This window comes from Trichosurus vulpecula, chromosome 7, assembly GCF_011100635.1.
Source record: "Trichosurus vulpecula isolate mTriVul1 chromosome 7, mTriVul1.pri, whole genome shotgun sequence".
Classification (NCBI taxonomy): Eukaryota; Metazoa; Chordata; class Mammalia; order Diprotodontia; family Phalangeridae; genus Trichosurus; species Trichosurus vulpecula.
In genome coordinates this window covers 126870167-126893870 of record NC_050579.1, presented here as the reverse complement: position 1 = coordinate 126893870, position 23704 = coordinate 126870167, and the positions used below count along the sequence as shown (strand labels likewise).

The 23704-nt window shown below is 37.4% G+C and overlaps 1 protein-coding gene across 1 annotated transcript; it reads left to right on the top strand.

Moving 5' to 3' along the window:
• The first annotated feature begins 2380 nt into the window (after nucleotides 1-2380).
• Nucleotides 2381-3309, top strand: LOC118858372 (uncharacterized protein C1orf131-like). Its single transcript, XM_036768874.1, has one exon. The coding sequence runs from the start codon at nucleotides 2381-2383 to the stop codon at nucleotides 3248-3250; it is 870 nt and encodes a 289-aa protein (XP_036624769.1). The 3' UTR covers nucleotides 3251-3309.
• The last annotated feature ends 20395 nt before the right edge of the window (nucleotides 3310-23704 follow it).

The following is a 23704-nucleotide window of genomic DNA, read 5'->3' as shown; positions in this document are numbered from 1 at the left end:
GTATGTGTGAGAGAGAAAGCTATAGATTGAAAATTGTTTATTGAAAATGGGAGAGAAGATTATGGCTTTTTGTGGTTCATAGAAAGCATGTCAGGAAAGTGACATGGATGGCAAAATCTTTTCCATTTCAGTGTAAAAACTGAGAGGAGCTCTGCTATTGTCATGTGTGATGAGCCCTTTGCTTGGTTTCCTTTTCTGATTCTCCAATAGCTGCCACTAAAACAATACCAGAAAATTATTTTCACACGTATACCCCCAAAGAGATCAAAAAAGAGGGAAAAGACCCATATGTACCATTTTTTGTGGTGAAAAAGAAGTGAACATTAAGGGAGTACCCACAACTCAAGGTATGTCTAAACAAATTATGGAATGTTGTTGTGTCACAAGAAATAATGAAAGGGACAATTTTGGAGAAGTCTGGGAAAACTTATACGATTTGATGCAGAATGAAATGTGCAGAACCAGAAGAACAATTTATATAGTAGCAACACTGAAAAGATGAACAATTTTGAAAGATCTAATAGCTCTGCTCAATGCTCAATAGCCAACCATGACACCAGAAGACTAGTGATGAAACTTGCTACACAGCTCCGAAAAGGGAAATTATAGACTCAAGATATATAATGAGACACAAGTTTTGAGACATGACCAAGATGGAATTTTGCTTTGCTCGACTGTACCTATTTGTTAGAAAAGTTCTTTTTTATCTATTTATTTTTTCCCCTAAGAGAAGGGGGAGGGAGGACATACTAAGGAGAGGGATACTAAAAATGGAATCTTCCTCCCTACCCCCAAAAAGAAAGAAAATGAGTAGAGAATAAAAGGAAGACAGGTCAGCTAGGTGGCATAGTAAGTAGAGCAGTGGCCCTGGAGTCAGGAGGGCCTGAGTTCAAATCTAGCCTCAGACATTTGACACACTTACTTGCTGTTTAGCCTTGGGCAAGTCACTTAACCCCAATTGCCCTGCCTTCCCCCCTCCAAAATAAAGAGAGATAAAGAGAATAAAAGAAAGCCAGAATGAGATGATTGACAAGCAAGACAGCTTTAAATCTTGCATTTTTAATTTATTATATACATTTAAAAAAACAAACTAAATGATAGGCAAGTTTCATGTACAATGTTCTTCTGTACATGAGAATTCTTATTTTGAGTTATTTGTTCATAATAAAAAGAAAATTTTAAAAAGAGAAAAACAACTTAAAAATTCAAACTCATGTCATCAAATTTTCCCCTCAAAAGTGGCATGTTAACTTCTCTATCTGAACTAAACTAGACAATATTTTGGTATCCCTTTTCTTCTTATATACTTAACTCAAAACTGTAAGCCTGAAACCTGCAAAACCTACAAAATAGATTGAGGATAATTTATTATTTGTCAAAATATTTTCATGTCCACAGACAATCTATGGTCCAGTCATACTGGCCTACATGATGTTCCTCACAAGCAACTTTACATCTCTCATTTCCATGTTTTTGAACTGGCTGTCCTCCATCCTTAGAATGTTCTCCCTCCCCACCTTCCCTTTTTGTTAACCCTTGTTTCCTTCCAATCAGCTTAAGTGAGACATTTTATAGGAGGCCTTTTCTGGTCCCTATAGCTGTAGTTAATGCCTTTTCATTCAAAGCTCCCTTACACCTTGTATATGTTTACATATGTAAATGTTTTCTACCCTACTGGATTGTAAGCTCCTTGAGGGCAGGGATGATTTAACTTTTGTCTTTATATACCCAGCACTAAGCATAATGCCTGATACATAGTAAGTACTTAATACATACTTGCTAATTCATTCATCAATATCTATTCAATGATTAATTTTCAAGAGCTCTAGAATGACTTTCTTGCTCATTATAAAGAGATGTTGCAAATTATCCAAAGTCTCCCATGTAGAACTATGGTCATGGACCTTTCCCTGATAGGTTAATCAGGTATCTTGTCCATCAACAATCACTAAAACACATCAAAATGATAGATATTTTTTCTTCTTTAAAAGTTAAAATAATGTAGATTTTATAACGAGTGATATAAACACCACCCTAACCTCTAACTTAAAAAAATACTCACAAATCGATATTCAGTCAGGGCCTTTATAAGTTTAATGAAAAATGTTCATCATTTCATCCTTGCTAACAAAGCAGCATTTAGGATAAAAGAGGTAATAGAGAGGAGTAGGAAAGGGTGACTGCCAGAAGTGCAAAATTATCTTGTAGAAAAATATATTTTAAAATGTTTACTAGGCGAGCCCAGGCCCTGCCCCGGAAACGCGGAAGTCGGAGAGGGTCTGATTGTTAATTGCTGACCACCAAAAGCTTTGGGTCCTAACTCCGAAAGGTACTTCTTCGGTCCCCCTACCCTTTTTCTCCCCTCGCCTCACACCCCGTAATGGCTAAGGAGGAGAAGCCGGGACCGGAGGACTCTTCCATCCCTGAGAGCCTCCTGGATACACTGCTGCACACCCTTTACGACTTCGGAGAGACCCTAGATAAAAAGACATTGAAAAGAAGGAAAAATAAAAAGGACAAGAGAGAATCAGCAACTGCAGAAGCCATGACAGTGGACACAGCCTTGCAGCCAGAGTCTCTTTGCAGAGATCAAAAGAAAAGTGCTTCTAGCTTCTTCCAAAAGCTTAAGGAAGAGCTTCTTTGTGACTCTTCTGAGGGTTCCACTGGTCTTGCTCCTACAGAGGTCTCTGCAACAGTTTCCCCTACACCATCCCTAAAAAAGGGAAAAAGAGGACCAGTGGAAGTGGTTGAGTTTCACAGCTGGAATAAAAAGAAGAAAACTGAACTAGAACCACCCAAGGTTGAGGGCACAAAGACAAAAATCAATGCCCTTGAGAAGGACGTGGGTATGCAAGAGTTTAATCTGGAAAAGGCCCGTTTGGAAGTGCATCGATTTGGCATCACTGGTTATGGGAAGGGGAAAGAACGGATTCTGGAACAGGAGAGAGCCATCATGCTGGGTGCTAAGCCTCCAAAAAATAATTACATGAATTACAAGGTTTTGCACGAGCAGATCAAAGAAAAAAAGGCAGCAAAGGAAGAAGAGAAAAGAATGGTGCAGGTCACAGACATGCTCAGAAAAAAGAAGAGGAAAGGTTCAGAGGATAATCGGAAATCCAAAAAGAAGAGCTCAGCTCCCAGTATTTTGTCAACAGGATCAGCTGGACAGATTGGAAAATTCAAAAATGGGACCTTGATTCTGAGTAGCGTGGATATCAAGAAAATAAATTCTTCTAAAGTGACTAAATGAAGCATTTACTGAATCACCTAAAGAGAAGAGAAGCTGAGATAAGCCCTGTTATCCTAAAGGAGGACATCAATTCATTCAGAAATTTCCTTCTTTTCACATTTCCGCTTGACCTTTTTTTTTTTGGCAACATGGTTTATTTTTAAAAATTTATTTTTGTTGGTATCTTTTGTTTTTACATCATCTCCATTATGTCCTTCCTTCCTCCCAAAGAGTCATGCCTTCTGACAAAAGGAAACAAAAAAAAGGAGAAGAAAAAAATTCATTTAAACTAAGGAACAACTCAGAAGCCCAGTGTTGTGCTCTCTGCTTTGCAGACAATGTCTTCCAACTGTCTGCAAAGAAAGAAGACCAAACTCAGTCATTATCATTTCCTAGAATTCCATTTCTATTGTTTTATTGTTGGTCTTTCCATTTCCAATAAGTACGTTATTTTCCTGGTTCTGTTTCACTCAGCATCAGTTCATGTAATTCTTACCATGTGCCTCTGCCTTCATCATTTCTTTCAGACTTTCCACCATAGTTTCTTTAGCTATTAACCCACCACTACAAAAAGTGCTACTGAAAATAACACAAGACATCAAAGTGAAAAAAAAAATGTTTACTAGACACATGCCTAAAACAAAATGAAAAAAAAGATGACTCCAACCCTTATCTCCAAGTCTCAGAAGCTCCGAACCTTCCAGGATGATGTAGTCCTAAAAGATGAAGCAAGCTGACTCTAAGAGACCACTCTAAACTCAGACCTATTCCTGCTCAGAGAATGGAAATTGAGGTACTCATGGATAATTGCTTCAGTCCTAATTCAATTTTTTATTATTTAATGTTTTTAGTTTTCAGCATTGATTTCCACAAGATTTTGAGTTAGAAATTTTCTCCCCATTTCTTCCCTCCACTCCATTCCAAGATGGCATATATTCTGATTGTCCCTTTCCCCAGTCTGCCCTCCCTTCTGTCCCCTCATTCCCCCCCTTATCCCTTTTTCCCTTACTTTCTTGTAGGGCAAGATAGATTTCTATACCTCATTGCCTGTATATCTTGTATCCCAGTTGCATGTAAAAAACAACTTTTTTTGAGCATTTATTTTAAGAGCTTCGAGTTTCAAATTCTCTCCCTTCTTCCCTCCCCACCCACCCTCCTTGAGAAGGCAAGCAATTCAACATAGGTCACATATGTATCATTATGCAAAACCCTTCCATAATAATCCTAATTAAAAAAGAAACAAACAAATAAATAAAACTATATTGAACTAAGAAGAGGTAGGAGTTCCAGAATGTACCAAACTACAAAGAAAGTTCTTCAGAACTTTACAGACTTAAGATTTTGAGATTGAAGCGCCTACCTCTGGTCTATTTCAGTCCAACCTTCTCCCTTGTGACTTTCCCTGAGGCAAACAGAGCAATCCACCCATAGACGTCTAGGGTTCCCCACCATGACCTTATTTTCATTATCGTGAGCAACTTGGCTCTTGCAGCCCACAATGTCCTGGCACACCATCAATAGTTTTAATTGTTCTTTGCATAAATTGACACAGTTACGATATCTTGCTTAATGTAGCAAAACAATGTAGCATGACAAAATGAATGACAGGTATCTTGATGATTAAGGGATTCTGGAAAATTCCTCCTAAGTCAATGAGCTACAGGACTATGCAAGCATTCAGGTGGGTTTTTATATATCATTCCCAAACTAAAAATCTTAGCCAGCAAAAATGGCAGGATGAGTACCTGGACAAGATAATACACATCTCAGGAAAGACCATTAGCCAAATGATGAATTTCAACATGTCACCAGCAAGGTAGAAAAAGTCACTCCAGAGTAAGATTAATAACAGATGTATTTTTCCCAGTGCAAATGCTAAGTGGTTATAGATGTAATAGAAGCCAGGGCCAAGGGATTACTTGCTTCACCCTAAATGCCACATGCCAGGCAAAGCAAAAAGTGCTTGTGGTGTCTCAAGCTATTAGAAGGAAAATATACAGAATTCTTATGTTTTATACTTCTATTTTGTATCTATGTTCATGTGAGTGTTTTCAGCAAGAGGGGTGTAAAATGTTAATTCATATGTAAAGATTTTAAAGCTTATAATTGACAACAATTAAGAAATCCTTGAAACAAGTCAGATTCAATGGGTTACTGGTAAGAATTTGTAAGATATTATATCTTTGCAAAATGAAAAATGACTAAAATGTCTCATCAAACTCATTAATTAATTATATAAATAAGGCACAGCAATACAATCAGTAAATCATGAAATCTTTAGGAAACCACTTTGCTTATGATTTTCTGTCTCCAGTACCTAACACAGTGCCTGGCACAGGAAAAGCACTTGTTGAATGTTGAAAGGTTGTTGGATGCCAAACAAATGAATAGCCTCTATTTTGGATTATTGAATTCAGCTGAGCAATAAGCATTTATTAAGTACCTACAATGTTCTAGACATTGTTAATAGAAAGACAAAAACAAAAGTGTTCCTGCACTCAAAGGGCATTTATTCTATTAGTGGCAAACAATATGTATGTAGAAAATTAAATATAAAATGTATACAATGCTATTTCTGGGTTTGGGCACTAGGAACTAGAAGGATCAGGATAAAAGATCACATTTTAGCTGAGCTTTGAAGGACTATATGGATTCTACCAAGCAGAGATGTAGAAGGAGAGCTTTACAGGCATGAGGAAGAGTACGATAAAGATGGGAGATGGAGTGGCATTTTAGCAAGCCAACCTGGGCATAGGACCTGAACATAAAATAAAAGAGAATGATGCTGGAAAGGTAACTTGGAGCCAGATTGTGAGAGGCTTTAAATACAAAATAGGTAAGTTTGTGTTTGAGTCTAAAGGCAACTAGAAGTCAGTAACTTCTTGAGCAGGGGAAAAACATGTAAGACTTGTGCTTTAGAAATATTAATTTAGCAACTATATGGGAAGATGAAATGGAGAAGGGAGAGCTTAGAGCCAGAGTTCAATTAGAAGACTAGATGAAACCTTCAACAATTATGGTAGCCATGGGCATGAAGAGAAAAGGTGAGGGTTATGAGATATAGTGTGGAGGCAGAATTGACAAGAGTTGGGAAGTGATCAGATGTAAAGGGTGAGATTTTGAATTCCCAGTTGCTGATATACAACCCTCCTTCCCCATCAATATCTATCTGTGTCTTTACTTCTACACAAATCAACCATATCCACTCCACTGCCAATAACCTATTCCAGATGTGCCTAACCCTTCCAATGAGCTCTCTGTAACCCTTACTCTACAATGAACTAACTTGTTTTCATCATAAAAGTCTTCCTTATTCACTTCCCATTTTCTCCCAGTAAAATCAGTTTCCATCCTGATTATACTGCTTCTCCTACTACCCTTTCTAGTATTAGCTACATTTTCTTTCTCTTTGACTCACTGATTATAATGGGGGAGTTGGAATACTCTGTTACCCTTTGACTCTTCCAGATTCTCTGTTACTATCATTTAACAACCTCTGCTCCTATGAGGTTTACACCATGTAAACATCACTCAATATTGATGCACTGCTGCTGAACTTATAAATTGGTAGAAAAATTCTAGAAAGCAATTTGTAATTATACACAAAATGTTATTAAACACTGCTGACCTAGCTAAACCAATATCACTGTTAGGCCTTACCCAAAAGAGAATAATGAAAAAGGAAAAGGTCCTTTATGTACAAAAATATTCATAAAAGTGATTTTTGTGGTGGCAAAAAAGAAAAGAAAAACCCTGAAAACTAAGGGATGTCCATCAGTTGAGGAGTGGCTAAATAACTTGTGGAACATGGATGTGACTGAACACTATTTTTCTTGTAAGAAATGAGAAAATAGATGATTTCAAAGAAATATTGGAAAGCTTATATGAACTAATGCAGAGTGAAATGAGCAGAATCAGAACAATTTATCATGTGATGTCAATATTGTAAAAATCAATCATTTTGAGGACGTTTTATAAACTAATGCAGAATGAAATGAGAACTGAGAGAATAATTTAGATAAAGACACCACTATAAAAACAACATTAAAAACTATAAGACCTGTGATCAATATGATGTCTGTGACTGCACATGATTCCAGAGGACTGATAATAAAACATGATATCCATTACAAGAAGTGATGGATTTAGGGTATAGAGTCACACACACACACACACACACACACACACGTGCACTCATGTGTGCATGTGTATATATGGTATGTATACATATGTGCATATACATCAGGTGTAGATGTATGTACATATATCCATGTGTGCGTGTGTGTGTGTATGTGTATGTTTATTGGGGGAATTTGTTTTGATCAACTATGGATATTTGTGACAAGAAATTCATTATTGTTTTTTAAATGGAGTAAAAAGCGGTAGGGGGAGAAAATAGATTTTGTATTATTTTCATGAGTATTCCCCAAATGTGGAGGTTATGTAGATGAAGTTATGCTAATATTAGCTTTATTTAAGTTTTTACTTTGTTACAAGAGACTGCTCATGAAATAGGAGTTATTTGTAAATGTATGTAATGTTAAAAAAGCACATCAATAAAATTAAAAGTGACACAAATAGTAATTCATTTCATATAGTACTCTAAGATTTAGATTTTTGATCACAATCCTATAAAGTAAATAATATAAAAGTCATTACTTTATAGGTGGAGAAACTGAGCTTCAAAGAGGGTAGGTGACTTAAATGTGGTCAGTCAGCTAGTAAAAGTTATGGATTTGGAGTCAGAGGATCTGAGTTCAAATCCTGCTCTGTTATCTCCCATCCATATAACCTTGGGCAAGTTTTTTTTTAACTCTGTGGACCTCAGATTCTTGATCTATAAAAGACTGCGATTGCCTCAAATTATTTCTAAGGTCCCTTCCAGCCCTAACATCCTGTGTTCCTTTTATCCCTATCCTTCCTGCATTTCAACTCCATGTAATTCAATAAACATTTACTAAGTGCCTACTGTGCATCAGGCCCTTTTGTAAGCACTAGGAATACAAAAAGAAGTGAAAGGCAGTCCTTTCCCTCAAGGAACTTACAATCTAAAGGGGGAATTGCATGCAAGCGTGCAAGCAAATACATATAAAGAAAGCTATATATAGAAAAAAACAGGAAATAATAAAAGAGAGAAAGCACTGGAATTAAGAGGTTTTAGGGAAGCCTTCCGGTAACAGCTGGGATTTTAGGTGGAACTTAAAGAAAGCAAAGGAGGTCAGTAGCTGGAGAGGAAGAAGAATGTTATAGGCATGGGAAACAGTCAAAGAAAATGTCCCTAGCAGAGAAATAGGGTGTCTTATTCACGGAACAGCCAGGAGGCGAGTGTCACTATGTATATACTTTTCGTTGTTTATTAAGGCAGTATAAATATTTCTGTGAATATATTCTTTTGTCTTTTTCCCTTATGTTCATTTGTCTTCACCATCTGGACTGTAAGTTCATGGAAGGAAGGAATTATATTTTCTGTTTCTTTTGGATTTTCTCCCATCATGTATACTGGATACAAAGTTCTTTAAATCACTTCCTAACTCCCTGTCACACATATGCCCCAACCAGTGCTTAGTTCTGCTGCCACCTGTTAATGTTTCTAAAAGGCACTAACAGTTATTCTTTAGCACAAAGTCTGGAAGCTGAGGGAGATGCCCCTCTTCTGCCTTCCTTTCTGTGGTGTAAGTTATTTCCATCCGGAACACTTCAACCAATGCAAAGTATGAATCAGGATTAACCAGAGCCAGGAGTGTGGAAAACTGGCTCAGGGAATGCAGTAGGAATTGAAGAATGTACATTGGAAGGGTTATCTAGATTAGGTCCCACCGGCTGCTCGATACTGAGGGTGAAGACACAAGGTTTATGTAGACTTACAACTGCCAAATATAAATAGTGAAATATAAAGGGTTGGGGAAGACTTAAAAATCTATCAAGACATGCCCAGGAAATACCAGTCCATTTACACAGTAACTCCTCATCTTCACCCTGAAACTCTGTGAGCAGCTGTGCATTTTCTCCTTTTTTTTTCCAAAACCCTGGCCAGCTCCTTTTTGATTCAATATCCAGAGTCTGGCTTTCCTTTACATTCCAATTGCCCCCTCTTTGCAAAGCAAGAGACTGCTTGCTTGCGTAGAGCAGGAGGAGACAGTTTGGGCTAGTCTTACACCTGGTCAAGCTATCGGCAGCTTCTCTTCGGAAATGAACAAACTTTGTGCATGGCTTGTATACATCAGCCTTTCCTAGAACCTCTCAGTCTTTCTGAGAAATTCTTTGCCTTATTTTCCATTAAAAAGTGGTTATGTATAACTAATTTGCTTTTCGATTTCACATCCTTAAATGTCTAATTAGTACAGTCTTCTTCCCATTGTACTATTTAACCTCCTTTAGTTTTTTTGACGTAGTTGCCAGAGAAAGGCAATATTTGCATTTCAAATAATTAGCCTGAAAAATTGTCATGTCAAAGAAAAGCAACAAGTTCTGGGGAGATGCCCTCTGAGATTCATCCATGTTTTTCAGGATTAGTGCCAAAAATCTCATAAATTTTAGTATATCTTTATTCATGGGTGGTAGAGACTTCTGATGATTTCAGCCAGCTGAATGTCTATGACCAAGGCACTACTCAAGAAGGAAAAATGCTAATAATTGAAATAGTACTCTAAAGTTCACTTTGCATATGGGCTCACATTTGAGCTTCACAATAACCCTAGATATTCATTATCTCCTTTTTCCAGTTGAAGGACCAGAGATTCGGAGTGGTTTAGTGACTTACCAGGGGCACCCAGCTTATAATGTGTGAGGTAAGATTTGAGTCTAGGTCTTCCTGACTTCAAGCCCAACTCTCTATTTCTTATGCAATAAGGAATAATAGAAAAAGACAATGAATAGCTTCTACTCAAAATCAGATAGAGTTGTTCACCTTATGTTATCTTAGGAGTTATGGATTCATCCATATGCCAGGGAAAAGCATTTGAAAATTTACAATTTCCTGAAAATTAAAAAAGTGGTCAACTTTTGACCTTGTGTGTTTTAGCTGTACAAAACTGCACCAAGCATCAAGGATACTAACAGGGCTGTGAATTTTACATATACACAAATATATGTGTGTGTATGTATGTGTATAGATAGATACACACATATTTGTGTATATATTTATACATGTGTATGTATGTATATGTATGTATACATGCACTTATATGTAGATGTACATGTGTATGTATATAAATATAAAAATATCTGTGAATATGTAAAATATCTAGATAAATTATACATGCATATACTAATACATATAAGTGTGCACATGCATAAACATATTTATTTTCAATACACCTACCAAATATGTAGTAGTTAGAGAAGGGGGAGGAGCACTAGCATAGTGCTATCAGTATAGGTTTCATGTAGAACATCATGCTTGAGCTGCACCTTCAAGGAAGGCTCTTGAATGAAACTCCCCTCTATGTAGACCTCCCCATTTCACTTCAGAGCAGGCCCAGAAATCCTTTGACTGCTTCTGATTGGCCATGATGACACTGCTAACTGTGAAATGGGCAGCTGAACCTGAACTCCGGCTGTACTAAAGGGGAAATCCCTGCCAATCAGGCATTTCTTTCTTGCTGGCCTCAAGGAGTATGGACAATTTCACAAGCTCCAGAAGGTTGATGGGTCGATGTCCTTCCTCCCGCTGGGCCCAGCCCCACGAATACATAGCCTCCTAAGTAAGCCTTGTCTGGCATTGGCTAAATAATAGTTTTCTTTCCACAAAGCAAGTTACCCCTGTTCGGCAACACTACATCTGTATCTATTCCCATCCATGGAACACTCCCTCCTCAATTTTGCCTACTGGATTTCCTGACTTTCAAGTCCCAACTAAAATCCCATCTTCTACATGAAGTCTTTCCCTTCAAAAGTCAGATAGTGTCTTTTCTCCTTCTTGGGCACCTGAGCAGTGGTGTATCTGCTGCTGGGGTAACTGCAGTGGCAATATTTGCAGTAATAGGAGTGTTTGGGAGTAATTCCCCACAGAGAAAGAAACCAGTGCAAGGAAAAGATTCCATTTAGATCAAGCTATATTCAAGGGAAACGAAATGTAAGGTAGCAGATGTATAGTCCTACTGCAAATGTCTCTACATAAGGTTCCCTTATTAACCTTTAAAATAATTGTAATCCTATAATCAGTCCTTTATTGCTTAGCATTGCCTTCTCTGTCTGTTCCATAACCGATTCTCATTTGTATTCTGGGTGCGCTTTTTACTTCCTTCTTCCTTCTTGGGGAGGGACCCCTTAGACCAGAGCCAAGAATAGTATTGTTCATCGGAATCTGAGGTAGGGATAGAATTGGAGCATTGGGAGCCTTGTTCCCCTGTTAAGGAAAAAGATCACTCAAGAATCGTGAAGCCAGAGCAAACCACGAGGAACGGTAAAGGACAACAATTAGTTAAGGTCACTAGTCCTTGAGACTTCAGCCTACTGATGCTTGGCTAGCCAATTATAACCTCCTTTTATGTATGTAACACCCACTGCTACCCAAGCAAAGTGGACAGTTTTCCTAAGGTGCAACTTTGTGATCTGTGCTGTGTATGTGTAAAGGAATACAACTTCTGATTGGCTAAGAGAATTCTGAGCTGGTGAGGAAGGATTGATTTCAGTTGACTGGATATAGACTTTGAGAGTGAACTGAAGAGTGAACTTTTGCATTGAGAAAGAAGAGAGATGAGGTTTGGAATTTTGAGTGGTGAACTGGAACCCTGGAGCTACAGATATGTAAGGGAGCAGTACTTCCTTAGCTTTCCTTGTCCTATCCATTGATGTCCAGCACTTGCAGCCTTAGAGACTGCTGAGATTGAACTCTTTCCAACTGAGATCCTTCATTTCTTTGGTTGTAACTGGGTTGGCATCTTGTTCCCAACATATCTACTATTGTGTATTCTTTGGTATATTCTAATCTGTTTAATTCCACTGATTTCTGCTTGATACATTTTATTTTATAAAGAGGTTTACTAGCTGCTTGTGATAGTCTTTTGTGTACCCAGCATTCAGCAAAAGGGGCTAGGCTAGCAAGTGTAAGCTCAAGGCTTCTCTGCATCTTGAGAGTGATCAGGGGAGAGGCTTTTATTCTGAACTCTTTTGAATCATACCGTTAGCCCAGAAGTATTTGAAGGGTGGTAGATGGTATAGTTCTAGTTTGACATCCCTTCTTTGACACTAGGAGGAGAGAGAAGTCATCCAGCCCAGGTGACTCTGCATTTTGTCTGCCCCTCCTTCCCACTCCCACTGGTAAGACCAGATCAGACACATACACACACACACACACACACACACACACATACACACTCATATACCTATAAACATTGTATGTATAGATCTATAAGAATATCTATAGACAAACTATATAGATATAGACATTGAAATTATATGTATACATATATATTCTTACATGCATATATGCATATTTGTATATGCATATATACATGTGTATATATGTGTACACACAAATATATAATCCATGTCCACACATAACACCTTATATTTATATTGAATTGATTCTGTATATGTTTATACATGTAAATGTTGTCACTCTAGATAAAATGTACATTTCCTAAGAACAAGGAATTTATTTATTTTTGTTTTTGCATTCCTAGCACCTAGAATAGTGCCTAGTGTATAGCAGGTGCTTCATAAATATCTTTAGACTAATTAATCATGAATCCTAACAAATGAGCAGTGAAGTCCGTTGCACATATGCCTACCCAAGTTTATATTTCACATTCAGATGTGATGTCACCAATGCTATCAATTAATAGGTATGCCTGAACCTTAATCAACAAGCATTTATTAAATATTTATTCTGACACACTGTGCTAGGTACTGGGATTGCCAAGTTGAAATTGAGCAATTCCCTGATTTCAAGGGGATTGTATTCTATTAGGGGCATATCTGAAAATATCAGCATGTAAACAAATGTCTTTCTTAAAATGGAAACAACAGTAAGAATACTGGTTCACATTTACACAGTGATTTATAGTTCGCAGAGGCTTTTCCCAGAGTCACAACTGAAACAGAGCAAACAGTGCTTTGCCCCAGGGTGCTGACATCCAAGGACACTGCTTTCCTCCCAGGGATTATTACTCTTTCCTTTCTTCCTAACAATTCCATGACATAAATGATATAATTAGTATTAGTTCCTTTTAACAGATGTTTTGATTTTTTTTGTCAAGGCACTTTCTCATCCCGTCTATAATAAAGGGCTATCGGTACCTCTATTGCAAAATCTTCATAGGTGCTATATACTGTAACATGAGCGATGAGTCACTAAAGACTCAGAGTTTCATTTCACATCTAGATTCTTCTCCCCAAAAGGATGAGCAACAACAAAAAACAAGCAAACAAACAAAAACAAAAAACCCTGGCAACAGATAATGAGAAGCAGGAAATTGTCTAATACAAAAAAGAAAATGATAATTATTTGAAGGGATGTGGAAAAATAGATACACTAATGAACTGTTGGTAGAGCTGTGAACTGGCTTAACCATTCTGCAGTAAAATTTGGAACTGTGCTCAAAGGGCTATAAAACTGTACATGCCCTTTGGCCTGCCAATACCACAACTAGGACTATATCCCAAAGAATCACAAAGAGAAATTTTGAAATCTGTAGATAGTTTCACTTACCTTGGCAGTCCCAGGCATCGACACATAGATGTGAACTCATGCATTGCCAGAGCTACCTCAGTGTTTGGGAGGCTCTGAAGGAAAGTGTGGGGAAAAAAGAGGTATTAGACTGCCTACCAAACTGAAGGTCTACAGAACCAACACAGAAGGTCTAGTGTTCTGACCTCATCATCATATGCCTTTGAAACCTGCACAGTATACCAGTTCCATGTCAGGAAGCTGAATCACTTCGGTTTGAATTGTTTTATGAAGATTCTGAAGATCACCTGGCAAGATAAAGTATCAGACATTGAGGTCCTTTCTTGAACTAAACTGCCAAGCATTCAAACTCTACTGCAGAGAGTGCAACTCCCATGGGCTGGCCATGTAGTTTGAATAGTAAATGTATGTTTGCCCAAAAGGCTATTTTACAGAGCACTCACACAAGGAAAGCATTCACATGATAGTCAGAAGAAGTGTTGCAGGGGGGCGGAGCCAAGATGGCACTGTGAAAGGAGGGAACTCCTGGAGCTGTCTCACAAATTCTGTCAGATATGTCTAAAAAAGTGAATCTGAGCAGATCTGAGAGATTTAGAAGCCACTAGCAGACTGAGAGGGGCAGGAGCACCAGGCATGTGGAACAACACCAGACCACACCAACCAGAAACAGCAGAGGAAGCCAGCCAGCACTCCAGTCTGGGAGATTGCTGGGGGAGCAAAACAGGAGCAGGCCCAGGGCAGAATTACTGGCTACAGTGATGATCAAGTCCCAAGCCTTTCAGCCCAGGACAAGAGCCTGTTGGAGCTACAGGAGACACCAGGGTAGAGCCTGTGGCCATGGGAACAACTACAACAGAGGCCTCCAGCCCGTAGCCTAAAGGTTTGAAACTCTCATTCTTGAACTTCTGGGAGCCATGAAGGCCTGGTAAATTGGCTCTCCCTCCCTTCCTCACCCAGAGAATACTCCCTCAGGAGAAACAGAGGAACCAAAAGTGGGGCTTCAGTAGCCTTTTAGGGAGAGAAGTTGGGAAGAGGCCCCTTCTTGTGGTGGCAGAAGGAGACTAGTGGAGGAAGAGAGGTGTCCCAGCAGGCCCCACCTCAGCAGAATCATAAGAATTACTGAGCCCCAGGGGTATGGAGCTAGCAAACATCAACACCAGGACTCCAGATGTGCCTTTGCACAGCAAGGGCTAGTGGCAGACACCGTCACAGACACCAGCTGAGACCACCCCTGTGGTAGAGCAGTCCCAGGGAAGAGGATACTTCCAGCAGCCAGACAACCCCTCCCCAACACCTCATGAAACCAGAGGCCACAGCACACAAAGCCAGTAAGTAGGCCAACAGATCACAACACAAGAAGCTTGGGACAGAGCTCCCTGAGCCCCAGAAGCAGAGATCCATTTGAGAAGCCAGGAGGGAAAAAACACCATGAAAAAGCACACTAAAAAGCCAAAGACCATTGATTCATATTATGGCCACAGGGAAGATCAAAATACCAATTCAGAAGACGACAGCATGGGCACTATATGCACATCTAAAACCTCCAAAGGGAATGTGAACTGGTCTTCAGCCCAAAAAGCATTCTTGGAAGAATTCAAGGAGGACTTTAAAAACAAAATTAGAGAGGTAAAAGAAAAAATGGAAAAAATAGAACAAACATTCACTGACGAAAATAAATCTTTAAAAAGTAAAATTGGCAAAATGGTTAAGGAGACTCAGAATATAAATGGAGAAAAATGTCTCATTGAAAAGTAAAATCAACCAATTAGAAAAGGAGATAGAGAAGCTAAAGGAAGAAGACAATATATTAAAAATTAGAATTGGGCAAGTAGAAGCTAATGACTGTGAGACTTCAAGAATCAGTCAAACAAAATCTAAAAAATGAAAACATAGAAGAAAATATGAAATAGCTCACTGGAAAAACAACTGACATGGAAAATAGATCCATGAGAGACAATCTAAGAAATATTGGTCTACCGGAAAGCCACAATGAAAAAAAGAGCCTTGACAGTATCTTCCAAGAAATCATCAAGGGCAATTGCCCCAAAGTCCTAGAACCAGAGGGTAAAATAGTCATTGAAATAATCCACTGATCACCCCCTGAAAGAGAATCCAAATTGAAAACTCCAAAAAATATTATAGCCAAATTCCAGAACTACCAGGTCAAGGAGAAAATACTGCAAGCAACCAGAAAGAAACAATTCAAATATCATGGACCTACAGTCAGGATCATGCAGGATACTGCATGGGGATAAAAAGGAATATACTTTTTTCTCAGCAGTACATGGCACGTACTAAAAAACTGACCATGTACTAGGGCATAAAAACCTCACAATCCAGTGCAGAAAGGCAGAAGTAGTCAAAGCATACTTTTCAGATCATGCTGCAATAAAAATTATTTGTAATAAAGGACCATGGAAAAATAAACTAAAAATTCATGGGAAACTAAACAATCTAATTCTAAAGAATGAGTGAGGCAAAGAACAAATCACAGAAACAATTAATAACTTCATTCAAGAGAATGACAATAATGAGACAACATACCAAAACTTATGGGATGCAGAAAAAGCAGTTCTTAGGGGAAGTTTTATATCTCTAAATGCCTACATGAATAAAATAGATAAAAGGGATATCAATGAATTGGGCATGCAACTGAAAAAACTAGAAAAAGAAAAATTGAAAATCCCCAACTAAATACCCAATTAGAAATACTGAAAATCAAAGGAAGAGATTGATAAAATTGAAATCAAAAAACTATTAAATTAATAAATAAAGCTAAGAACTGGTTTTATGGAAAAAGCCAATAAAATTGGTAAACTTTTGGTCAATTTGATTTAAAAAAAGAAGAAAAACAAATTACCAGTATCAAAAATGAAAAGGGTGAATTCACTTCCAATGAAGAGGAAATTAAAACAATAATTAGGAATTATTTGGCCCAATTATATGCCCATAAACTTGACAACCTTAGGAAAATGGATGAACATATATTAGAAATATAAATTGCCCAGGTTAACAGAAGAGGAAGTAAAATATCTAAATAACCCCATCTCAGAAAAAGAAATTGAGCAAGCCATCAATGAGCTCCCTAGGAAAAAGTCTCCAGGGTCAGATGGTTTTACATGTGAATTTCATCAAACATTTAAAGGACAATTAATCCCTATACTTTGTAGACTATTTGGGAAAATAAGTGAAGAAGGAGTCCTACCAAATTCTTTTTATCATACAATTATGGTACTAATACCCAAACCAGGAAGATTCAAAACAGAGAAAGAAAATTATAGGCCAATTTCCCTAATGAATATTGATGCAAAAATTTTAAATATAATATTAGCAAAAAGATTGCAGCAAATTAGAAGGAGAATAATACACTATGACCAGGTAGAATTTATTCCAGGAATGCAAGGCTGGTTCAATATTAGGAAAACTATCAGCATAATTGATCATATCAACAACAAAGCTAGCAGAAACCATATGATCATCTCAACAGATGCAGAAAAAACCTTTGAGAAAATACAACACCCATTCCTATTAAACACACTAGAAAGCATAAAAATAAATGGAGCCTTCCTTAAAATTATAAATAGCATCTACCTAAAACCATCAACAAGCATTATATGTAATGGGGATAAGCTAGATGCATTCCCAATAAGATCAGGGTGAAACAAGGACATCCATCATCACCCCATTATTCAATTTGGTACTAGAAACGTTAGCTGTAGCAATAAGAGAAGAAAAAGAAATGGAAGGAATTAGAACAGGCAAGGAAGAAACTAAATTATCACTTTTTGCAGACGATATGATGATTTACTTAAAGAATCCTAGAGAATCAAGTAAAAAGGTACTTGAAATAAAAAACAACTTTAGCAGAGTTGCAGGATATAAAATAAATCCACATAAATCCTTAGCATTCTTATACGTTACTAACAAAGCCCAACAGCAAGATATAGAAAGAGAAATTCCATTTAAAGTTACTATAGATACTATAAAATATTTGGGAATCTACCTGCCAAGACAAACCCAGGGCCTATATGAACATAATTATGAAACACTTTTCACATAAATAAAGTCAAATCTAAATAAATAGAAAAACAACGTTGCTCATGTTTAGGCCAAGCTAATATAATAAAATGACAACTTTACCTAAACTAATTTACTTATTCAGTGCCATACCAATTGATCTACCAAAAAATTATTTTACACAGCTGGATAAAATAAAAATAAAATTCATCTGGAAGAATGAAAGATCCAGAATATCAAGGGAATGAATGAAAAGAAATGCTAGGGAAGGTGGCCTAGCCGTACCAGATATTAAACTGTCATATAAAGCAGCAGTCATCAAAACTACTTGGCACTGGCTAAGATATAGAGGGGTGGATCAGTGGAATAGGTTAGATACACAAGACACAGCAGTCAACAGCTATAGCAATCTATTCTTTGATAAACCCAAAGAATCCAGCTTCTGAGTTAAGTATTTGCTATTTCACAAGAACTGCTGGGAAAATTGGAAAACGGTAGGGCAGAAACTGGGCATAGACCAATATCTTACACCACATACCAAAATGAAGTCAAAATGGGTTCATGATTTAGGAATAAAGGCTGATACTATAAGCAATTTGGGAGAGCAAGGAATAGTTTACTTACCAGATTTATGTGAAAGGAAAGAATTCATGACACAACAAGAGATAGAGAGCATTACAAAATGCAAAATGGATAATTTTGATTATGTTAAATTGAAAAGTTTTTGTATAAAAAAGCCAATGCAACAAAGATTAGGAGGGAAGCAGAAAATTGGGAGAAAATATTTACAACTAGTATCTCTGATAAAGGCCTCATCTCTAAAATATACAGGGAACAGAGTCAAATTTATAGGAACAAAAGTCATCTCCCAACTGAGAAATGGTTGAAGGATATGAACAGGCAGTTTTCAGAGGAAGAAATTAAGGTATCTATAGGTATATGAAAAAATGCTCTAAATCACTACAAATCAAAACAACTCTTACGTATCACATCTCTCCAGTCAGATGGGCTAACATGACAAAACAGGAAAATGATAAATGCTGGCGAGGATGTGAGAAAATTGAAACACTGTTGCATTGTTGGTGGAATTGTGAACATATCCAGCCATTCTGGAGAGCAATTTGAAACTGTGCCCAAAGGGCAATAAAATGTTCATACCATTTGACCCAGCAATACCACTTCTAGGGCTGTATCCCAAGGAAATCACACAAGTGGGAAAGGGACCCCAATGTACAAACATATTTATAGCAGCTATTTTTGTGGTAGTAAAGAATTGGAAATTAAGGGGATGCCCATCAACTGGGGAATGGCTAAACTAGTTGTGGTATATGGATGTACCAGAATACTGTTGTGCTGGGGAAATGGGGAAGATATATACTTCACAATAACCTAGAAAGATCTATATGATACGATGCTGAGTGAGCAGAATAGAACCAGGAGAACATTATACACAACCACAGATATATTGATTCTGTGATTACTAACTTTGATAGACTTGGCTCTTCTCGGTAATACAAGGTTCAAAGACAACTCCAAAGGACTCATGATGGAAAGAGCCATCTATATCCAGAGAAAGAACTATGGAGTCTGAATGCAGATTGAGGCAAACTGTTTGCTCTCCTTTTTTCTCTCTATTTTATTTGTGGGGGGTGGTGGTGTTTGTTTCTTCTTTCTCATGATTCATTCCATTGGTCATAATTCTTCTTTACAACTTGACTACTGTGTAAATAAGTTTAATGGGAAGGTATATATGGAAGGTATATCAGATTCCATGCTATCTTGGGGGAGAGGGGGGAGGGGAAGGGGGCAAGAAAATCTGGAACTCAAAAACATGCAGAACTGAGTGTTGTAAACTAAAAATAAAAAATCTTAATTAAAAAAGAAGTAATGCAAGGACATTCTCCAGGTCTTTCTGAAGAACTTTGCAATTGATTGTGTAACATAGGAGATGCTGACAAAGGACCACCCAGCATGGTGTGCCTGCATCAAAAAAAAAGCACTGTGCTCTATGAGCAAAGCAGTATTGGAGTAGCTCAAAAGAAACATAAGAGGAGCAAATTTAGAGACATCTCCACTCCAAATGTTCATATGAACTATTTGTGCCTGACCTGTGGTAGAGCATTCCAAGTTCATACTGGTCTGATCAGTCACAGTCAGATACGCTTTACCTTGATTCCAACATAGTGATGTCATTTTGGTCTTTCTCAAGAACAAAGGGCAACAATCAACCATTCCAAAAAGATCAAAGGGGGAAAAGGACTCATGTATCAAAACATTTCTAGCAATTCTTTTTGGGGTGACAAAGAATTTTAAACTGAGGAGATTCCCATCAACTGGAGAATTGCTGATAGAATACTCTTGCTCTATAAGAAATGGCGAGTAAGAGGATTTCAGAAAAACCTAGGAAAACATGCAAACTAATACAAGGTGAAGACAGTAGAATCAGTGAAACACTGTACATAATAACAGCTATTTTGTCAAAATAATCCATTGTGAAAGACTTTGTTCAATGTGATTATTCATCACAATTTTAAAGGATGCATGATGAAAAATGCATCCTCCGGAGAGAGAACTGATGAACTCTGAGTGAAGAGTGAAGTACATGTTTTTTGCTTTATTTTTCTTGCTTTTTTTTTCAACATACCTAATGGCAAATATGTTTTTGCATGACCTCAGACGTGTAATTGTATCATATTGCTTGCCTTCTCAATGTATGGAGGAGGGGCTAGAGCAAGGCAGAGAATTTGGAACTCAAAATTTTAAAATGAAAGTTTAAAAAGTTATCTTGTGTAGTAGAAAGCAAGTTGGCCTAAGAACCAGTTGTTACTTTGTGACCCTGGGCAAGTCACTGGACATTTACATTCTCATCTATAAAATGAGGAAGCTAGACAATTCATGACATCCTTCATATTGTCTAGCTCCAAATTTCTACTACATCATGAAAAAGCATACAACAGAAAAGCAGCATAATCACTGTGCATAGTTTATAGAATGAAGGCAAAGGAATGGGACAGGAAATGTGGATGGAAGCCCAAAGGGGAGTTTAGAATCTGGTGTAATCAAGAATTCTGGGATCTCTTCCCAGTTCCTTGTTTTGACCTAGTGACTTACTCAGTCAGGATTGAAATTTGGCCTGATTTCACATATGATTTTAACAGTATTTAAGGGTAAGGTGACTAGGCATCTTCAAGCAAAGAGCTTCCTTTTCTACAGTGGAAGTATTTAAACTATGAGAAATATTTGTTTGTTGATACTTGTTGACCTTCTGGTTTTATAATGGGATGGAGAAAATGTGGGGGTCCTCACACTAGCCTCTAAGTCAGGGACAGAGTGCATTCCCAGCAATACATTATTCTTGACATTAGCTATAACTTTGTCTTATATTGTCCATTCCTCACTCTACAAAGTGAGACCAATGGCACCAGAGCCAGTAATAAAATAATTTCTTTTTCTATCATCTGCTTTTGGTAGTCAGCATCTAGGAGCATCTGGTTAATATGTGTGTATATGTATATGCATACATATGTGTGCGTGTGTGTATGTGTATGTACGTACAGAAAACTTTTTTTCCTAAGAGGCACAAAGATTGAATGAATAAATGAAAAGGCATTTATTAAGAACCTACTTGTGACAGGCATGGTACTAAGTGCTAGGGATACAATTTCAAAAGTGAGGGAGTATTTGCCCTTAACTAGGTTCCATTTTAATAGGGGAAATAACATATATAGAGTATTGGTGGCCAGAGAAGGGAGGCTTTGTCTGCAATCACAGGAATTCTGTGTGGAGCATTAGAGTAATTCATTTTCATGCCCTTTAGAAAGCAATGATAGTATTGGGAAATGGCTTTATGATATGGCACATATGATATATGAATGTGATGGATTTATTAGACTGTAAGAAATGATGAAGGAGATAGCTTCAGAGAAATCTGGGAAGACCTCTATGAATTGATGCAGAATGAAGTGACCAGAACCAGGAAAACAATATATACAATAACAGCATTCTTGTAAGGAAAACTTTTAAAGATTATTGGGAACTCTAATCAACACAATTACTAACCATAATTCCAAAGTACTTTTGATGAACATGCTATCTCACCTCCAGACAGAGAGCTGATAGACTCAGAGGGTGAAATGAGGCATATACACACATATGTGTGTGTATATGTGGGCACATATACACAAATGTCCCTAGATACATGTGTACATAAATATATGTATACAAAGATACATATGGGTATATATGTAAATATATATGTCTCATATATCAAGATATATGCCAATATAAATGACAAATATATGTCAGTATCGGTAGATAGAAGGTATATATTTCATCCATGTGTATATATGCTTATATAGGACATATATGTTCCTCATGTATAAATGCATACCTATATAGAGTATATGTGTCATATGTATTCATATATATACATGCATATACACACATGTCACACACCCTGTACATATATTTACATCTTACATAAGGCATACATGTATACATATATATGCACGTGTGTATATGTATCTTGTATATGAACATATACATGACATGGTTAAAGTGGGAAATTGTTTTAACTCTATTGTATATAAATGTTTGCCTTCTTAACAAGGTGTGGGAGGGAAGAAATTTGGAGCTAAAATTAAAATGTAATAGAATATTTTTAAAGTAAAGAAGCAATGATAGTGTTGGCTTTTTTATAGTTCCAAGATGAAGATTTGGGGGATGGGTAGCCATAGAACGCACATGCAGAGGGAGGGCAGCTAGAAAGATGTCCCAAAAGATCTGGGTAGATGGATATGAAATATTGTCAGAGGCCACTTAGATCTAATCAGATAGGTGAGCTTAATCACACAGCTAGTGTATGTCATGGACCAAATTTAAATTTCAGTCTTTTCCACTCCAAAGCCAGCCCTTGATTACTATACCATGTTGCCTTTCAATTAGTTGCAATAATTCCGTAATGTTCAATATTTTAAAATATATGTAATTTCAGTAATATGCCAAAAGCACCTTTGGGAGACAGCATGGTATAGTGAATACAGGAAGGTCCTTGAATCTAGAAAGACCAAGGTTCAAATACCAACTCTGACACATACTTGTTGTAAGACCCTAGGAAAATCACTTAACCTCTTAGGGTTCTAGACAACTCTTTAAGAACCTAAGTTGTAGTGGAAGTGCCAACACATATTGTCAGAGGAAGTTCCCTCACCTGGGAGTTCCCTATATCAATGAAATCACAGTTCTTATCATAATCCTATTCATTAACATGGAGTATGACCTATATGGACAAAGACCACAAGCCTTAATACAGGGTTTTCAGAGGCTTCTATGGTTCCCCCAATTCATCACCTAATACCTTTCTTTCCTAATATGTTTATAAGAATTCCCTTTACATTTTCCTCTACATTTCCTCTACATTTTTCACAGGCTGCCCAAAATCCTTTGGTCGGTTGTGCTGGCCTGCTTTAAGGTTTTCCAACTTGGTAGGACCAGGTAGAGTTTGTGATCCAGTGGCATAACCCCTGAGAACTGGGGTCACTTCTATTCCATGAGATTACACTGGAGTAGCACTTTAGTAGCAGGAAGTTCTAAATAACACTCCATAAAGAATTTCAGCTTTTTGCCACTGAAAAATGATGAAAGTTATCAATAGCCACTAAGCTGGGCTGAATGGCCTCCATCAGCTGAGGCAGATCACTCAAAGACCAGAACATGTTTAACTAAACTATAGATCTTCAGTACCAGGTATTCTAAGGAATTAAATCATGTAATAATTCAATGAACATTCACTAATTAGCTGTGTTCAAACATTTTGCTAGGTATTA